At 42.0% G+C, this 14,114-nt stretch overlaps 2 protein-coding genes across 2 annotated transcripts in view; both read left to right on the forward strand.

The window, feature by feature from the left end:
- Nucleotides 1-14,114, forward strand: part of Rif1 (Rap1 interacting factor 1) — a 103,760-nt gene that overhangs the window by 60,340 nt on the left and 29,306 nt on the right. The window lies entirely within an intron of this gene.
- Nucleotides 9,251-10,142, forward strand: LOC108361931 (uncharacterized). Its single transcript, XM_017614708.1, has 2 exons — nucleotides 9,251-9,743; nucleotides 9,785-10,142. Exons 1-2 carry the CDS (start codon nucleotides 9,547-9,549, stop codon nucleotides 10,110-10,112), a joined length of 525 nt encoding a protein of 174 aa, XP_017470197.1. The 5' UTR covers nucleotides 9,251-9,546; the 3' UTR covers nucleotides 10,113-10,142.

Consider the following 14,114-nt stretch of genomic DNA (forward strand, 5'->3'; position numbering starts at 1 on the left):
GAAATACGGGAGCAGCAGGGCCTCAAGTGTCTTCTCTACCGGCGAAAGGAGTGTTATCGGTCGATACGAATCTCCTTTGTTGGCAGGTTTCCCCGGTTTGAGCAGTGGGACCACTCTCCCAACCTTCCAGATGTCTGGGATGATACGCTACTCCCGCAGGACCCAAATTTTTCAGCATCAGCATGCATATTCCGTCGGGACCAATGGCTTTGGAGGCTTTCGCCTTCACGATGGCCTCCTGAACTTCACCGTAAGTGAAAGCAAGGGGGCACAATTTGTTGGCAGTTTGTGCAGCCTTCTGGTCACTCGACGCTTGGTTTTGTCCACCGGAGGATGCAGTATGAACTGCCGGCTAAAGTAGCTCGCCCATCGCTCAGGGTCCGACGAGGCATGGTCGCCGAAAGAAATTCGACTCTGTCGTCGTGCTTCGTCGGATTGGACAGTGACCTTACGGTTGACCAAAGCTTACTCACACCAGAGGTGAAGTTACAGGTCTTCAGATGTTCTTCTCACTTCTTCCGCTTATGTACGTTCACTAGTTGCCGAATCCCGCGTTGAGATCCCTGATACGGGGACGGCTAGAACAGCCGCTTCGGCAGGGAAATTTGGACGTGGGTCCGTGATGCATCCTGCCGGTACGAAGCGGGCTGCAGCAGCAGTGACAGCCTTGCGGAACTTACGTTCACCAAGGTGGACTTTGGTTGGTGTGGGGAGAGCAGCGAAGATGTTTTCAGTAAATTCCGCGAAGCCTTTCCAATCAGCTTTGGAGAAGTTGATATATGTTCGGTGCTCCGCGGAAGCAAAGTCGGTTGGTTTATCGATNTGGTCTGACATACCGTGCAGATAGTAGGAGGAACTAAGAGTTGTTGGCGGCGGCGTGTGGGTGGTGGTGCGGTTGTGTGTGTTCTGTGGTCTGTCGCGGTTGTGATGTGGTCTATTGTGTTGTTATGTTGTTGTGCTGTGGTGTTTGTGTGGGACTGCTCAGGAGGACTGGGGTTAGCCGTGGAGGCTGCTCTGTTTGAGCAGCAGGGGCCGATGTGTCCGTAGTCCTGAGCAGACTCTGAGTCCTGAGTCGTCTCTGGCATACACAGCAGATGTAGGTTTCTGGCCCTGGGTTTGACTCGATGCCTCCTTGAGTAGAAGAAAACGTAGCGAATGCAGCCCTATGGAGGAACAACTTCTGAGATACTTCGCCGACCTAAACGGGGTTAGATCGCCGAGACAACAGCCCTTGGTCGGGTAAAACCCGAGTCATTCCGATACGTAGAACCGGCTGTCGTGTTTAAATCCGTTTGTATTACAATAAAGTTATAGTTTAAAAAACTTAAACCTCGCTATTATAATTTCCATTCATACTGTCTTCAGGTATGTAACTTGAGAATAGAAATGCTGCATCTTTTAGGCGCATCAATATTACATAGTTACATCCCGAGCTAATAAAAGGGAGGTAAAAATATAAAACATGTACATGTGCATATGTATGTATGTCCGTGTACAGTGATTTTAACATAAACAACGTTTTTCTTTTGGTCAATTTTTTTCGTTAATTTTGTATGAGAATATTCATAGCTCATTCTATAACCAAAACAGCTAGGTGGTTCACAAGGTGTCGTAAGTATCGTATTGTCGTACGTCGTAAAGTTTTTAACGGCTAAATAAATGTCTAGACTTCTGTATTAAATATGTGATTTTCTCAAGTGATATGTTCCTTAATAAATAGTTCTTCAAATTGTTTCGCACACATTTTGGGTCAATATTGCCCTCAGAAATTATTTCGAATAAATATTGATCACTCGGCTGCTGAAATTCGACATCATTTTCAATATTTTGAGCCCAGGAATCCAAGAAAATTTCTTTTTTTTTGTTCAGCGAAGTTGTGCAAAATTTCACAAGCCAACACAACCGAAGGTACAAAACTGGGATCAACATCAATGCGTTTCGATAAGCACCTCCATCTACCCTTAAGCCTTCCAAAAGCGTTCTCTACAACAATGCGTCCTGAACTTAAATAACAATGGTATTAGTGGATATGTGGGGTCTCCAATTGACATGAGCGGAATTTCTATGAGGAATTAGTTGTGTGGAGACCGGACTCCTTCAAAACAGTCGCGTCATGTGCACTTCCAGGAAGTTTGATACTAATATCCCGGAACCTTGAAAAGCGGAAAGTTATTTGGATCCTTTGTTAAAACCGTTAACCTTACATGTATATATGATCCACAACAGCTTGCATCGCAATAGATGGCCAACCCTTTCTGTTTGCGTAGTCTAAATAGCCTTCACTGGGTGGTAAAACTGGAATATGTGTACCTACAAATTAAATGTTGGATTTTCCTATTATTAACCATTGCTTTTTCGCAACTCTTTGCTTGACTTTTGTGTTGACAACTATTCTATAGTATGTTTACAGGAGTACACATACATATAGTATGTTTACATGAGTACACATACTAGTTATATTTACATATTATTTATTACAATTAACATACAGCATACCGTCAATCGCTCCGATTATATTTAGAATTTTACATATTTTTTGGAAGTTGCAGCCGTAGTATGGCTTCTACGACAATACGAAAATACTTGTGGACTTTACTCTTATGAACCCCAAATACGTCTCCAACAATTCTATATTCAGAGCAAGAAGCTAATTTGTATAAACAAATTGCAACCTGCACTTCTGTTGGCAGAGGAGCTGTTACACTTATTTCAGATGATTGCAGATGTGGACTTAGTTTTTCTCGCAAAACAAGGAACGATGCGGACCGCATTAGGAAGGACTCAAAGTAAAGATGTTCGTTACCTGGCTGTTTTACGGTCCACCAGTAGCTTTCAACGGCGCGTGGGCGCCTGTGTATTTCTCGGAATCGTGGGGTGTTTACCTTAAAAAAGTTCAATGGAACTTCGCGTTGCATGGTGCAAATTTTTCTTATTGTCGTTCTCCTTTGTCTGGCAATATTTATTAGAAGCTCTTCATTAGACGATAAAAGTGTGCGGTGCAAATTATTTCTTCTTTTGTTTAAATATTCCAGAGGATTTAAAAAGAAGAATTTCACTTTTGTATTTTCCATTTATTAATAGTACTTTTGTTAACAGCTGACAAGTTAACAGCTGACTTCAATCCATTTCAGTAGCGTTGCCACATAATCCGCTTTGAAATGCATGGTATAAACACTATACTGGAAATCGCATTCAGTTGATGTGGTTTCATTCAAACCTTCGCATAAACGAGCTATGTCCTAGAAGCTTTATAGTATAGTTGGTGAAAATTTCAAGATGGGTACGTATCATTGTTCTACAGAAATGCAATATACAAATACTTATTTCAGACGAAATACCCTAAAAGCTTAAATGCATAATAATATTGGAAAATCACATCCATTGGGCCAATCAATTTCAATTTCAATTTATTTCAATTTGAAGCATTAGTATTTACAATACGATTTACAAACATCTTTTTTAGTACAACAGGGAGGTATAACAACAGAAATTATAAATTAAACAATGAAATGGAGATATTAAACAAATAAAACAAACCCAAAAGGAAAAACAAACAAATTTAATAGACTGGTACACCTTAAAAATTACGCAGACTCGTAGGTCAGCACAGAACTTAGTTAATTTGAGATGGGTAATCAAGTTTTAGAAAAGCAATTATATAATACATTCTTGTAGTTGCTTTTGTTGATTGTGCTCCTAATAGTGGCAGGAATAGAGTTCCACACTGTCATAGCATTGACAAAAAAACAGCCTAGAAGAGTTTTTATAGTTAAACTGAGGTACAATTAAATCATACGAGCGTTCAGACTTAGGAAAGATTAATTTTTCATATAAGCAAAGCGGAGTCTTTGTAGATAACAGCCTGAAGAGAAAAATGCAATTTCTAGATTTTAAATAATCATACATACATCTCCAGATATGTGGTCAAACTTTCGTATTCCATAAACATAACGAGTAATATGATTGAAAAAGGTATCAATTTTATGAGATGACCTAGAATCAAGCTTGCTATAAACCACCTCAGAGTAAGTGATGATGGGAAGAAGTAATTGACGAGCAAGTTTTTTTCTAATGGGCATAGGAGTATATGATGCGGAATGACAAAGATTTCTTAGGGTGCCATATATTTTGCACGCGATGGAGTTGATGTGGTCAGCACAGCTAAGGTTAGTATTTATAACAAAACCTAAATTAGTTATTTTTTCAACCAGCTTTAAAGGATTGTTATCAATGCAAAGAGATGGAATGCTGCTAAAACTTATTCTTGTTTTGCAGACAGGCAGAACATACGATTTTAGGGGGCTAAGACGAAGGCCGTTATTCGCAGCCCATCGAGAGAGATGGAGCATAGGTCCTCGTTCAAATTACAACTAACTCTGACCACATCATTAATTTGCCCGGACAAATATATCTGGATGTCATCTGCATATGCGTGCATGTTTACATATTGACAGGTAGAGAAAATGTCATTTATAAAGGCACTAAACAATAGATTACCTAAAATGGACCCCTGGGGAACACCACTCATCAGAGGTTTAGTCTGCGAGGCTACCGAGCCAACCTTAACACATTGAGTTCTACCCGTTAAGTAACTTCTAATTAGCGACAGTGCATTTTTACCGAAACCAAAGTAATAAGAAAGCTTTGAACAAAGCAGTGAATGTTCAACTGAGTCAAATGCTTTTGAAAAGTCAAGCAAACACAGCAGGGATATGTGACCTTTGTCGAAAGAAATTCGCAAATCGTCCATAATTTTAACCATCGCGGTTGAAAATCCATGCCCTCAACTAAAGCCTGATTGGTAAGGTGATAACAAGTTTTAGGTAGACATGTGAGAGAAAATTTGCTCAGACATTAAAGACTCTAGCACTTTCGACAAAACAGGCAGGACACTAATCGGACGAAAATCACACAGGGAAGTCGCATTTTTGTTTCTGGCAACAGGACAAATAGAGGCAACTTTCCATAAGTTTGGGAAACAAGATGTAGTAAAACAGTGGTTAATTATATGAGTCAATTGTTCTATAATGTAAGGCATTACTAATATTAAAAATTTGATGGGTAATCCATTCTCCAACTGCATTCGACTTAATTTTCAAAATGCATCTATACACGTCGTCTTCCGATACCGTTGAGAACTCGAAAGGTACGTCAGAGTAAAAGGCCGAAGCAGATGGAACAAGTTTTGACAAGCAACCGTTAGACGAAGCACTGCACAGAAAAGTGTCATTCAAACTATCAACATCTAACATACACTTAGGTTGGTTCTTGGAATATATACGAAGAGTTTTAATATTTCGCCACAAAGTAGCAGAAGGGAGAGAAGGATCCAGCTTGACTGCAAAGAAACGGTGCTTTCTAGCTCTAATAATTGAAGTGGCTTTATTCCTTGCTGCGCGAAAAGCTTCCCAATTCGCGCTAGTACGACCTCTTTTCCATTTGCGGTACGCTTTGGTACGAAATTGTATGACCCTTAAGACTTTGGAGGTAAACCATGGACACGAAGTAGTTTTGGTATATCGTAGTGGAACGTGAGCATTATAAAGAGATAATAACAAATTAGATACAAAATCAAGTTTATCATTCACAGACTCATAATACCAACAGTCACACCAATTAACATTATCTAGTTCTAAGTATAGAGCACTCAAGTCAAGTAAGCGGAAGTCCCTATAGGCATATATTTTTTCTGCGTTACTGGCATTAAAATTAAGGTCAAGGGAACAAAAAATGAAATCGTGGTCAGAAACAAAAGAAATCTGATCAAACCTTAACAAAGAAGAGCGATCGGAAACGACAAAATAGGCAAGAAGATTAGGGTTACAGTTGTTGCTGTACCTAGTAGGCACCGAGGTGTTGACAACAGAGAGACCAATACTTGCGACGTTATCAAAAAATGAGGAACACAGCGAATCACGAACAAGATCATTTATGTCACCACAAAGTATGATATTTTCACAAACATACTTATTGGGATTATAGACACAGGATTCAAGAACTTTTTGCAAACGGTCAGACAATTCAACAAATAAAAACTCGATTCCATCATTATTTGACTCACATACAAGTTTTATATTAATGTGGTTTTTGCAGTAAATCGCAACACCACCGCCTTTTTTACCGATCCGATCATTACGTATAAGCCTGTAATTATTTATATCAAAGTGAGCATCAACCACATCAATGGAGAACCAGGTTTCAGATACACATAATACATCTACTACGGAAGACTCAAACACATATCTAACATAGTCCATTTTCATATTATTAAAACTTCGGGCATTGAAATGGACAATGTTAAGCCCATTCTGTTGCTTACATAAAATATTTAACATAGCTAGGCTGTTGTCACCAATGCTATCGAGTTTGCCGTTATAAGCTACCATAAAGCATACAAACAAAAGCAACTACAAAACAAAATGAAAAATAAACGCATTCTAATACAAAGTAAATAATTAAAAGATGACCCATCTTTACAAAGAAAGAAAACATATACATACTTAAACTAAGAGTACACGAATAAAGCATAAAAGAGAATGAATATAACGTGTCAACAGAATTTTTGCAAATCATTTTGCTTATGAATTTTTATAGCAGAAGCACCTTTGTTAACTCTAATATACACAGCACCACGCAGAGTAAATACGGAAACCAATCTTCCAGCTCATCTTAACCGTATAGCCTCTTGCAATATCTTTTTTGTAGCAGCAGCCAGACTCTCAAATATAGATAGTGTACCTTCGAGACCAACAACAGATATAATAGAGACTGCAGATTTAGTTCTCCTTCTGTAGTCGCTGAAAGCGCGGAGAGTACGATTGCGATCAATTGGTGTATAAAATTTTATGATCACTACGCTGCTAGTGTTACCATTCACGCGCTTGATACGGAAGATGTCTCTTATTTGCGGAACATGAACACCAAATTAAATGTTCTCTTTAAATTTTCTCCTTCGATAAACGGTATGCCAAAAACAACTGTGTCAGCAGCAACTTCGGGAGCAATTTTCTGTGATTCCACTTACTCAACCATAAGGCGCAGCTGCTCAACTTCGCTTTCATACCTCTGGTGTTTTGTCTCCAAGGAAGTAATCCGCTCAGCAGAGTCTTTCACCTTCGAGGTAAGCACAGCGACTTCTGTGTATCTTCTTAACTAGTGCAGCCTCTACTTCGGTTATTTTGCTAGAGAGACTATCGAAAAGAGACTGTAATTTCTCTGTCTGACACTGTATTTTCTCCTCAAGTTCGCGAATCGCAGTTAATATTGACGCAAAGCAGCGACACTCTCATCAAGTTTCAATGTTTTAGACGAGGGGAACCTTTACTTAAGCGCCTTTTAAGTGCAGCTTCCCCGGTGACATACCTTAGTAAATCCAAAAACAATAAACACAGGCAGTAACAAAGTCAAGCGTAACACTAGAGCTTACAGTTAAATTTGCTTATAATTCACTCAGGTGAATCGCCGGCTCAACGGCAACAGAAAGATATCAACTTTGTATTTTATTTTATAGAAATACCACGTAAATTTACTGATTAAATGGAGCAAAAAAACTATGCACGTCTGTACTCACGAACGGTTATCAGTTAAGCTCGTAACACAGGAGAGTTCGATATACTCAATAGTGCAATAGGTCGATTTAATCTGACATTCATGGCACCTTTTCTCACTGACGATTTTTAGTAATAACTCGACTCCAGCGCCACCTGGCAGCACATTTTTACGCTAATAATAATAATACTCAACTCGTCACAACTTCTAGGTCTACAAAATACCTAGGGGTGAAGCTTTAGTATGTGATAGTGACACCTCACAGAAATGGCTGGTGGGCTAATGCTGCAATCGCCTCCGTCTCGTTAAAACCCTGGCAGGTCTTCAAGTACGTTCAATACACGCCGCCATTTAGTTGGCCGCACAGGTCCTGGTGTTGCGCTGTCTTGGCTCTGAACACAATATCCCATAAGGACTTGTGACAACCCTCGCGATTGCCTGCTCCTTTGAGAGAAGGGAACTTTGGGACACTTAAAAGCGACTACGTGTGGAGATAGCGGCTTGAAGCGGAGACCCAATTGATTTGAAATTAATAAATTAAAACAAAAACAGACAAACGAAACCGACGTTGATGTTCTGGAGGAAGAATGGCTCGTATTCAGAAAGAGCGGTAGAGTTGTGCGCTCCCCGCCACAAACTCCTCTGCAGGCAAATGCCGGTACCACGAGCACGGAGAAAGCTGCCAACGTGGCGCAGAAGGCTACACATTGCCAAACGACAACTCCCGACAGCCGAGATAGTCGTATTCAAACTAGAGATGGGCACGGGCACCTGCGTCAGCCCGCGGGTACGGGCCGGAATATTTGCTGTCAGCCCGAACTCGTGCGTGCATGGGCGTTCAGTAAAATTTCATAAAAGCCCGAATAAGCACGAAAAAGCCCGTTGCTAAAACTACAAATTTAGATAAGCTTTTGTTTTTATAAAAAAAATAGTACATATTTAAACCTCTTTAGATAAGAGAAAAGCAAAAAAGGAAATATTTGGAAACCGATAGAAAAAATAAGATACTTAGTAGTTTTGTTTACATATCTGTACATAAAATACCTTCCACTTTTTTTACTTCCCAGATAATATATTATAAAAAGTAAGTAATAAGTAAATATACATACATAAACACAAAATTAAAAATATGTACATATGTATACATATAATAAAAGTTGGCTCTTTATTTCCGGGCTGGGACGTGTCCCACCGTGCCGGGCCGGGCCACTCAAATTCTTAATGTGCGGGCTCGTGCGTGTTTTTGAAAGTTGATTTTGCACTCGTGCCGGGCCGGGCCTGAAAATTTAGGCCCGTGCCCATCTCTAATTCAAACACCAGCTGATGCAAACAGCGATAAGCATGTCACCGCAAGCTTGGAACTTTCGAAGGCATTGAAGATGAGCAATTGGCCCAGATTCGGCTCGTCTTGAAGAAGATGCAGAGTTCTGTCTCGAAGCAGAAAAATATGTCCATGGGTATGGCCCAAATCGAAGAGAGCTTAAATATACTAAGCTACCTCCGAGAGCAGCGGCGGAAGGGGTTTACCCTTTCCGAGCTGCGGAAAACTGGCCCAGACTCGCAAAAGAGCTCGAACTCGATCCGACTCCCCTACAGGCGAGCCGGAAAAGAAAAAAAATACTAATAATAATAATAGTAGTAGTAATAATATTATTATTAATAATGGTTATAATAATAATAGTGGTTATAATAATAATAATAATAATCCGCAGAAAACCGTACCAGATAATCAATGGAAAACTGTTGGAAAACGCAGAAAGCCCAAGCCAGGGCCAGCGTCAGGTGAAACCTTGGTCAATAAGGGCGAGGCGACCAGCCGCAAAAAAAAAGAAGAGGGTGAGAAAAAAGAAGAGTCTTGCCAAACTAATCATTAAGCCAGCTGAGGGAAAAACCTATGAAGAGGTGCTGGGAACGATACGTGGTAAGCTTCAACCTGAGAAGACGGAGACCGTAATTCGATCTGTTCGGAAAACCCGCGAAGGTGGCGTGTTTATCGAAATGGAGCGCTGTGGCGACCACTCAGCATTTAAGGAAAATGTGTGCATTGCCATTGGCCAGCTTGGAGACGCCCGTATTCTCACTAGACGTTTACGTCTAGAAGTTCTGGGCATGGACTGCCTAACCACGGCCCCAGAAGTGGAGAACGCTATACGCGGGGAGTTAGGAGACAAGATGAATGGCCAACTTCGCGTCTCNCGCGGAGAATTAGGAGACAAGATGAGTGGCCAACTTCGCGTCTCCTCGCTGTAAACTCGCGAGAACAAATAATGGCCGTGGTGGAAATCGACGAAATGCCAGGCCGGACTCTTATTGAAAACGGGAAGTTGCGAGTACGTTGGATTATCTGCCGTGTCCGAGAGAGCGCGCTGATGTCCAAAGGTGTTTCCGTTGTCTGGAAAATGGCCACAAAAAGGCGGCATGCAAAGGCCCAGAAGAAGCCTCTGCATGTAAAGAAAGCGCAAGGTGCTCGGCAAGAGATGGACAGAAAAATGCCAATCACATGCCCGGGTCGGGAACGTGCAAGGCCTTCAGGGATGCTGAGGCTAAGACAAAGCTTGGGGTAATATGATTAAATTTATACAAGGCAATATGAACAGGAGCAGGGTAGTTGATGACCTGCTGGACCAACTGGTTTATGAACAAGGACGCGGTTCTAGTTATTTCTGGCGTCATGCCAATTGAGCTACTTGCGTACGAGCGAAAAGAGATTTACAATCTCAGTGCCGAGATAGGCCGAGCAGCTGCCGCAGCAAGGGCGCGCGAGCAACTAATCCAGCAGTATCAACAAAACTGGAACGCGAGCACAAAAGGTCGATGGACACCCACCCTGATAGTCGACCTTCAAACATGGTAGAACAGACCGCATGGGAAAGTCGATTTCTACCTGACGCAATTCCTCACCGGTCATGGTTACTTCCGAGAATATCTTCATAGAATGGGAAGGGTGGACTCACCGTTCTGTCACTACAGTGGAAACGTCGAAGATAACGTGCACCATAAATTCTTCACTTGCGAACACTTCTTGATTGCGCACAGAATGTTGGAAGAGAGATACGGAGACATAACTGCGAACAACATAATTGGGATAATGATCTCCAGTGCAGACAAGTGGGAAGCACTTGCGAGATACGTGAAATTCGTACTCCGCTTACCGACTGGCCCTGAACGGCATTCAGGGAGTCAGTCTCGAGTTATGTAGACTCTAGACCTGTGAATGCCGTTCTAGGCATACCGCCCCCGGACACTGACGAGACGGAGCTTCATCTGCCTCGGGAGACTCGAACGACACTAGCACGACTTCGCTCCGGCTACTGCAGCAGGTTAAACTCCTACCTGAGTAGATTGAATGAGGATGTGCCAAATGAGTGTCCAGCATGCGGAGAGACCCCACATGACTCGAAACATCTCTTCGCATGCCCGGAAAACCAGACAACCCTAACGGCCTGGTCCCTGTGGACCAACCCCACAGAAGCTGCACGCTTCCTAGGGCTGCCGTTAGTGGAACTTGACGACAACGACTGAGATACCAACCGTCCCCAGCCCCGCGGCTCTAGCCCCGAGGCTCTAGCAGCGCTCTCCTGCATCTGAATACATGCAGAATTGCGGTGTCAGATGCAGGATTCTTGCGCGAGCGGTGGGAGTTGAGATGTATAAAATAACATCTAAAATTCGTTATAGTGTAAAGGTCAGTTTTTATATATTTTACTACGTCGTTCATTGGCAGACACTTAACATGGTTCCAACTCCCTGCCAGACACCCTTAAACCATGAAAAATTGTAGTCATACTTTCGTCATAGTATAAAAGCTGATTTTTATATGTCACTTGGGGAACTATCAAAAGATGTTTCCTCACTTCCCAGACCGTTTCGATAGTTCCTTAATCTTGCCTGACACATTAAAAGTCGTAGGTGCGAGCATGAAGAAACTGATAAAAATTATACGTTTGTTAGTTACTTATCGGGGTCGGCGGTCTTTACTAGCTGAATTCCAATTTCTAACAAAATTTGTTAATGCTATTCGCTATGCCACAAAGCCCATTTTTTGCAAAATTTGATAAGAAATATAAACGTAAAATTAGACTAAAAATCTATAAAATGAGTTTATTTGAGAAAAAATTCTTTAGAATAAAATGTTCATGTCAATAAAATAAAAATCTAATAAGTTAATTAATAATGTGTTAGAGACTTAAGAACTTTTTTTAAAATTTAATTAAATTCAACAATTTTTAATAAGCTTGAGGCCGTTTTTTAATGAAAAATTTATTGTGGAAAATGCCATAAAATAACAAAAACAATTTTATTAAATTAAAAATTCGATATTGCATTAAACATTTTTTGTTTACTATAGGAGGGAAAAATTATTTTTGTAACACTCTAGGGAAAATTTCAAGTTTTCAAATGACCCAAAAAGCGCCGAGACACTTAAATTTAATTTTGGATCCTAGATCATGGTTCTGTGTATCAGATCATTTTCCCAAGATATTTTAATTTTTATGAAAAACTTTATGTTTAGCAAGGAAAAAATTAAAAAGATAACAAATCTTTTAAAATGTTTGTATATCGAGGGCTTATATTCAATACCCTCTATTTGCAAAAACTCAATTTTTCAGGAGAGCAAAAAAAATGTTTTGACAGTTATTTTTAAAAGTGTTACTAATTTTGAGTACCCACGCATGTCTTAAAAATTCACGCTATATATTAAAACTAGGATTTTACTTTTAATTCATTTTATTTTAGTTTAAAGATCGGGTTTTGCAGAATAATGAAAGAGTATTTCACGTGATTTCGAAATTATATGAGAATCATTAGCACTGTTAAAGAGGGCTTCGATGGCTGATTTACTTCCGTGCATGTGAGGAAATTTCGTTCGTTTTTAGAGGCGAAACGTACAGCTTCTAGCAATTGTAAATGCCGAGCAGTACGCGGGAAAAGAACCGATGACAATTGTAATATCAAGCCCTTTTGTTACCACAAAGAACAGCCGGTATCATATCTGGAACCGTCTGTGAAAATAAGCTCCCAGGTAATTTATGAGTATAGAAATGCCCCTGCGGTAGAGTTTTTACTTTAGTAGGCATCGGAGTAGATATGATGTCCAAATCTTTGATGTAGCTTTTGTCGAAGGCTGAGGTACGCTCAGCCGACCCAGGGTACAATGGAGGTTCCACTAACCCCCACCAAATAAAACACAATAGTTAGTGTAATACGTAGAACACACTCACACACACGAGGCGAGATATGGCCAGAGCGCCGGCAACCTTTTGTCCAAGAAGCGAGAGAGAGGGAGAGTAACAGCGGCTATGGGTCGGTAACGGTGAGAATAACGACGGGTCGGTAGTGGCGAGAATAACAACGGCTATGGATCGGTAACGGTGAGAGTGACAGCACTCGGTGACGACGGTGAGCGTAGCGGCAATCAGAGCGACGGTGATACTCTACGGCGACGGTGACAGCGGTCCTGGCCTGCGACGAGTGGCAGCAACGGCCTCAATAGCGATGACGGGTAACTATCTTTGGCCCCGGGGGCGGTAACGATGGGGCGGTCCCACTACCGAAGGCCCTAGCGGCCCTAACTTGTGGAGACGGAGGGAGCAGCGCTCCTGTATCGCGGTGATTACTGCAATCGGCTGACGGGAGGGGCGTGATGATGGCTTCGGCCCAGGGCGGCAACGGCGGTGGCGGCCCTAATAACGAAGGCGGCGGCAGGGGCCCTAATAGCGAAGGCAGCGGCAGCGGCCCTAGCTTGTGGGGACGGAGGGAGCAGCGCTCCTGGATTCCGGCGACTTATCGGAGGCGGCTGGCGGATAGTGAGGGGTTAGCCTAGGCGAGGTTGTAATGGCCCAGCTGGTGATGACTTACAGTGATAGTGGTGGCGGCCTCCAATGACGGTGATTTGCAGCGGCCTGCAATGAGGAGACTACGGAGACTGATTAGTGGGCCCTAAGGACACACCTGTGTCGCCCCTCGTAGTTGCACACTAACGATGTAGGTGCGAAACGGTTGGCGGCACGGGAGAGTGCGATCTTCCACGACGGCCTTGGGACCTGTACGAGGGGAGTACATCGTTGCAAAAAGCAACGACAACGTCTACAAAGTGTGATGATGCATCTACACTCTGTGACGACCCCTCCTACAGTCCCCTCGGCCATGTGGCGTTCTGCGTAAGCGATAGGATTGCGCTCATCTGCCAAAAGGCGACGTACGCGCTCCCTTACCTACGGAGACTGATAGCGGATAAGCACTTGTAGAGAACCTCATACCCGTCGTCACACAAGTCGGTTGCGAAGTAAGACGAGCTGAAAAAGTTTTAAAAGTTTTCGCGCAAGTGCCCAACGAACTTCCCACGTGTGTTTGCGCGCATGCCTGCTTGTGCTTTGCTTTTGCGTATTCTATTTTTAGCGCATGCTGGTATGTGTGTGTAAGTACCCATATGTATATACATCGTATGTACATGCCTGGTGTATGTGGGTAAGCATATCGTATGTTCATACATATTTACAACGTAGGATAGATTTGTGGTAGGTTGTGGCTGCAAATATTGTAGCGTAGTGAATGCTACGTTACAA

This window comes from Rhagoletis zephyria, unplaced genomic scaffold (genome assembly GCF_001687245.7).
Source record: "Rhagoletis zephyria isolate East Lansing unplaced genomic scaffold, Rhagoletis_zephyria_1.1 Rzeph_scaffold_00885, whole genome shotgun sequence".
Classification (NCBI taxonomy): domain Eukaryota; kingdom Metazoa; phylum Arthropoda; class Insecta; order Diptera; family Tephritidae; genus Rhagoletis; species Rhagoletis zephyria.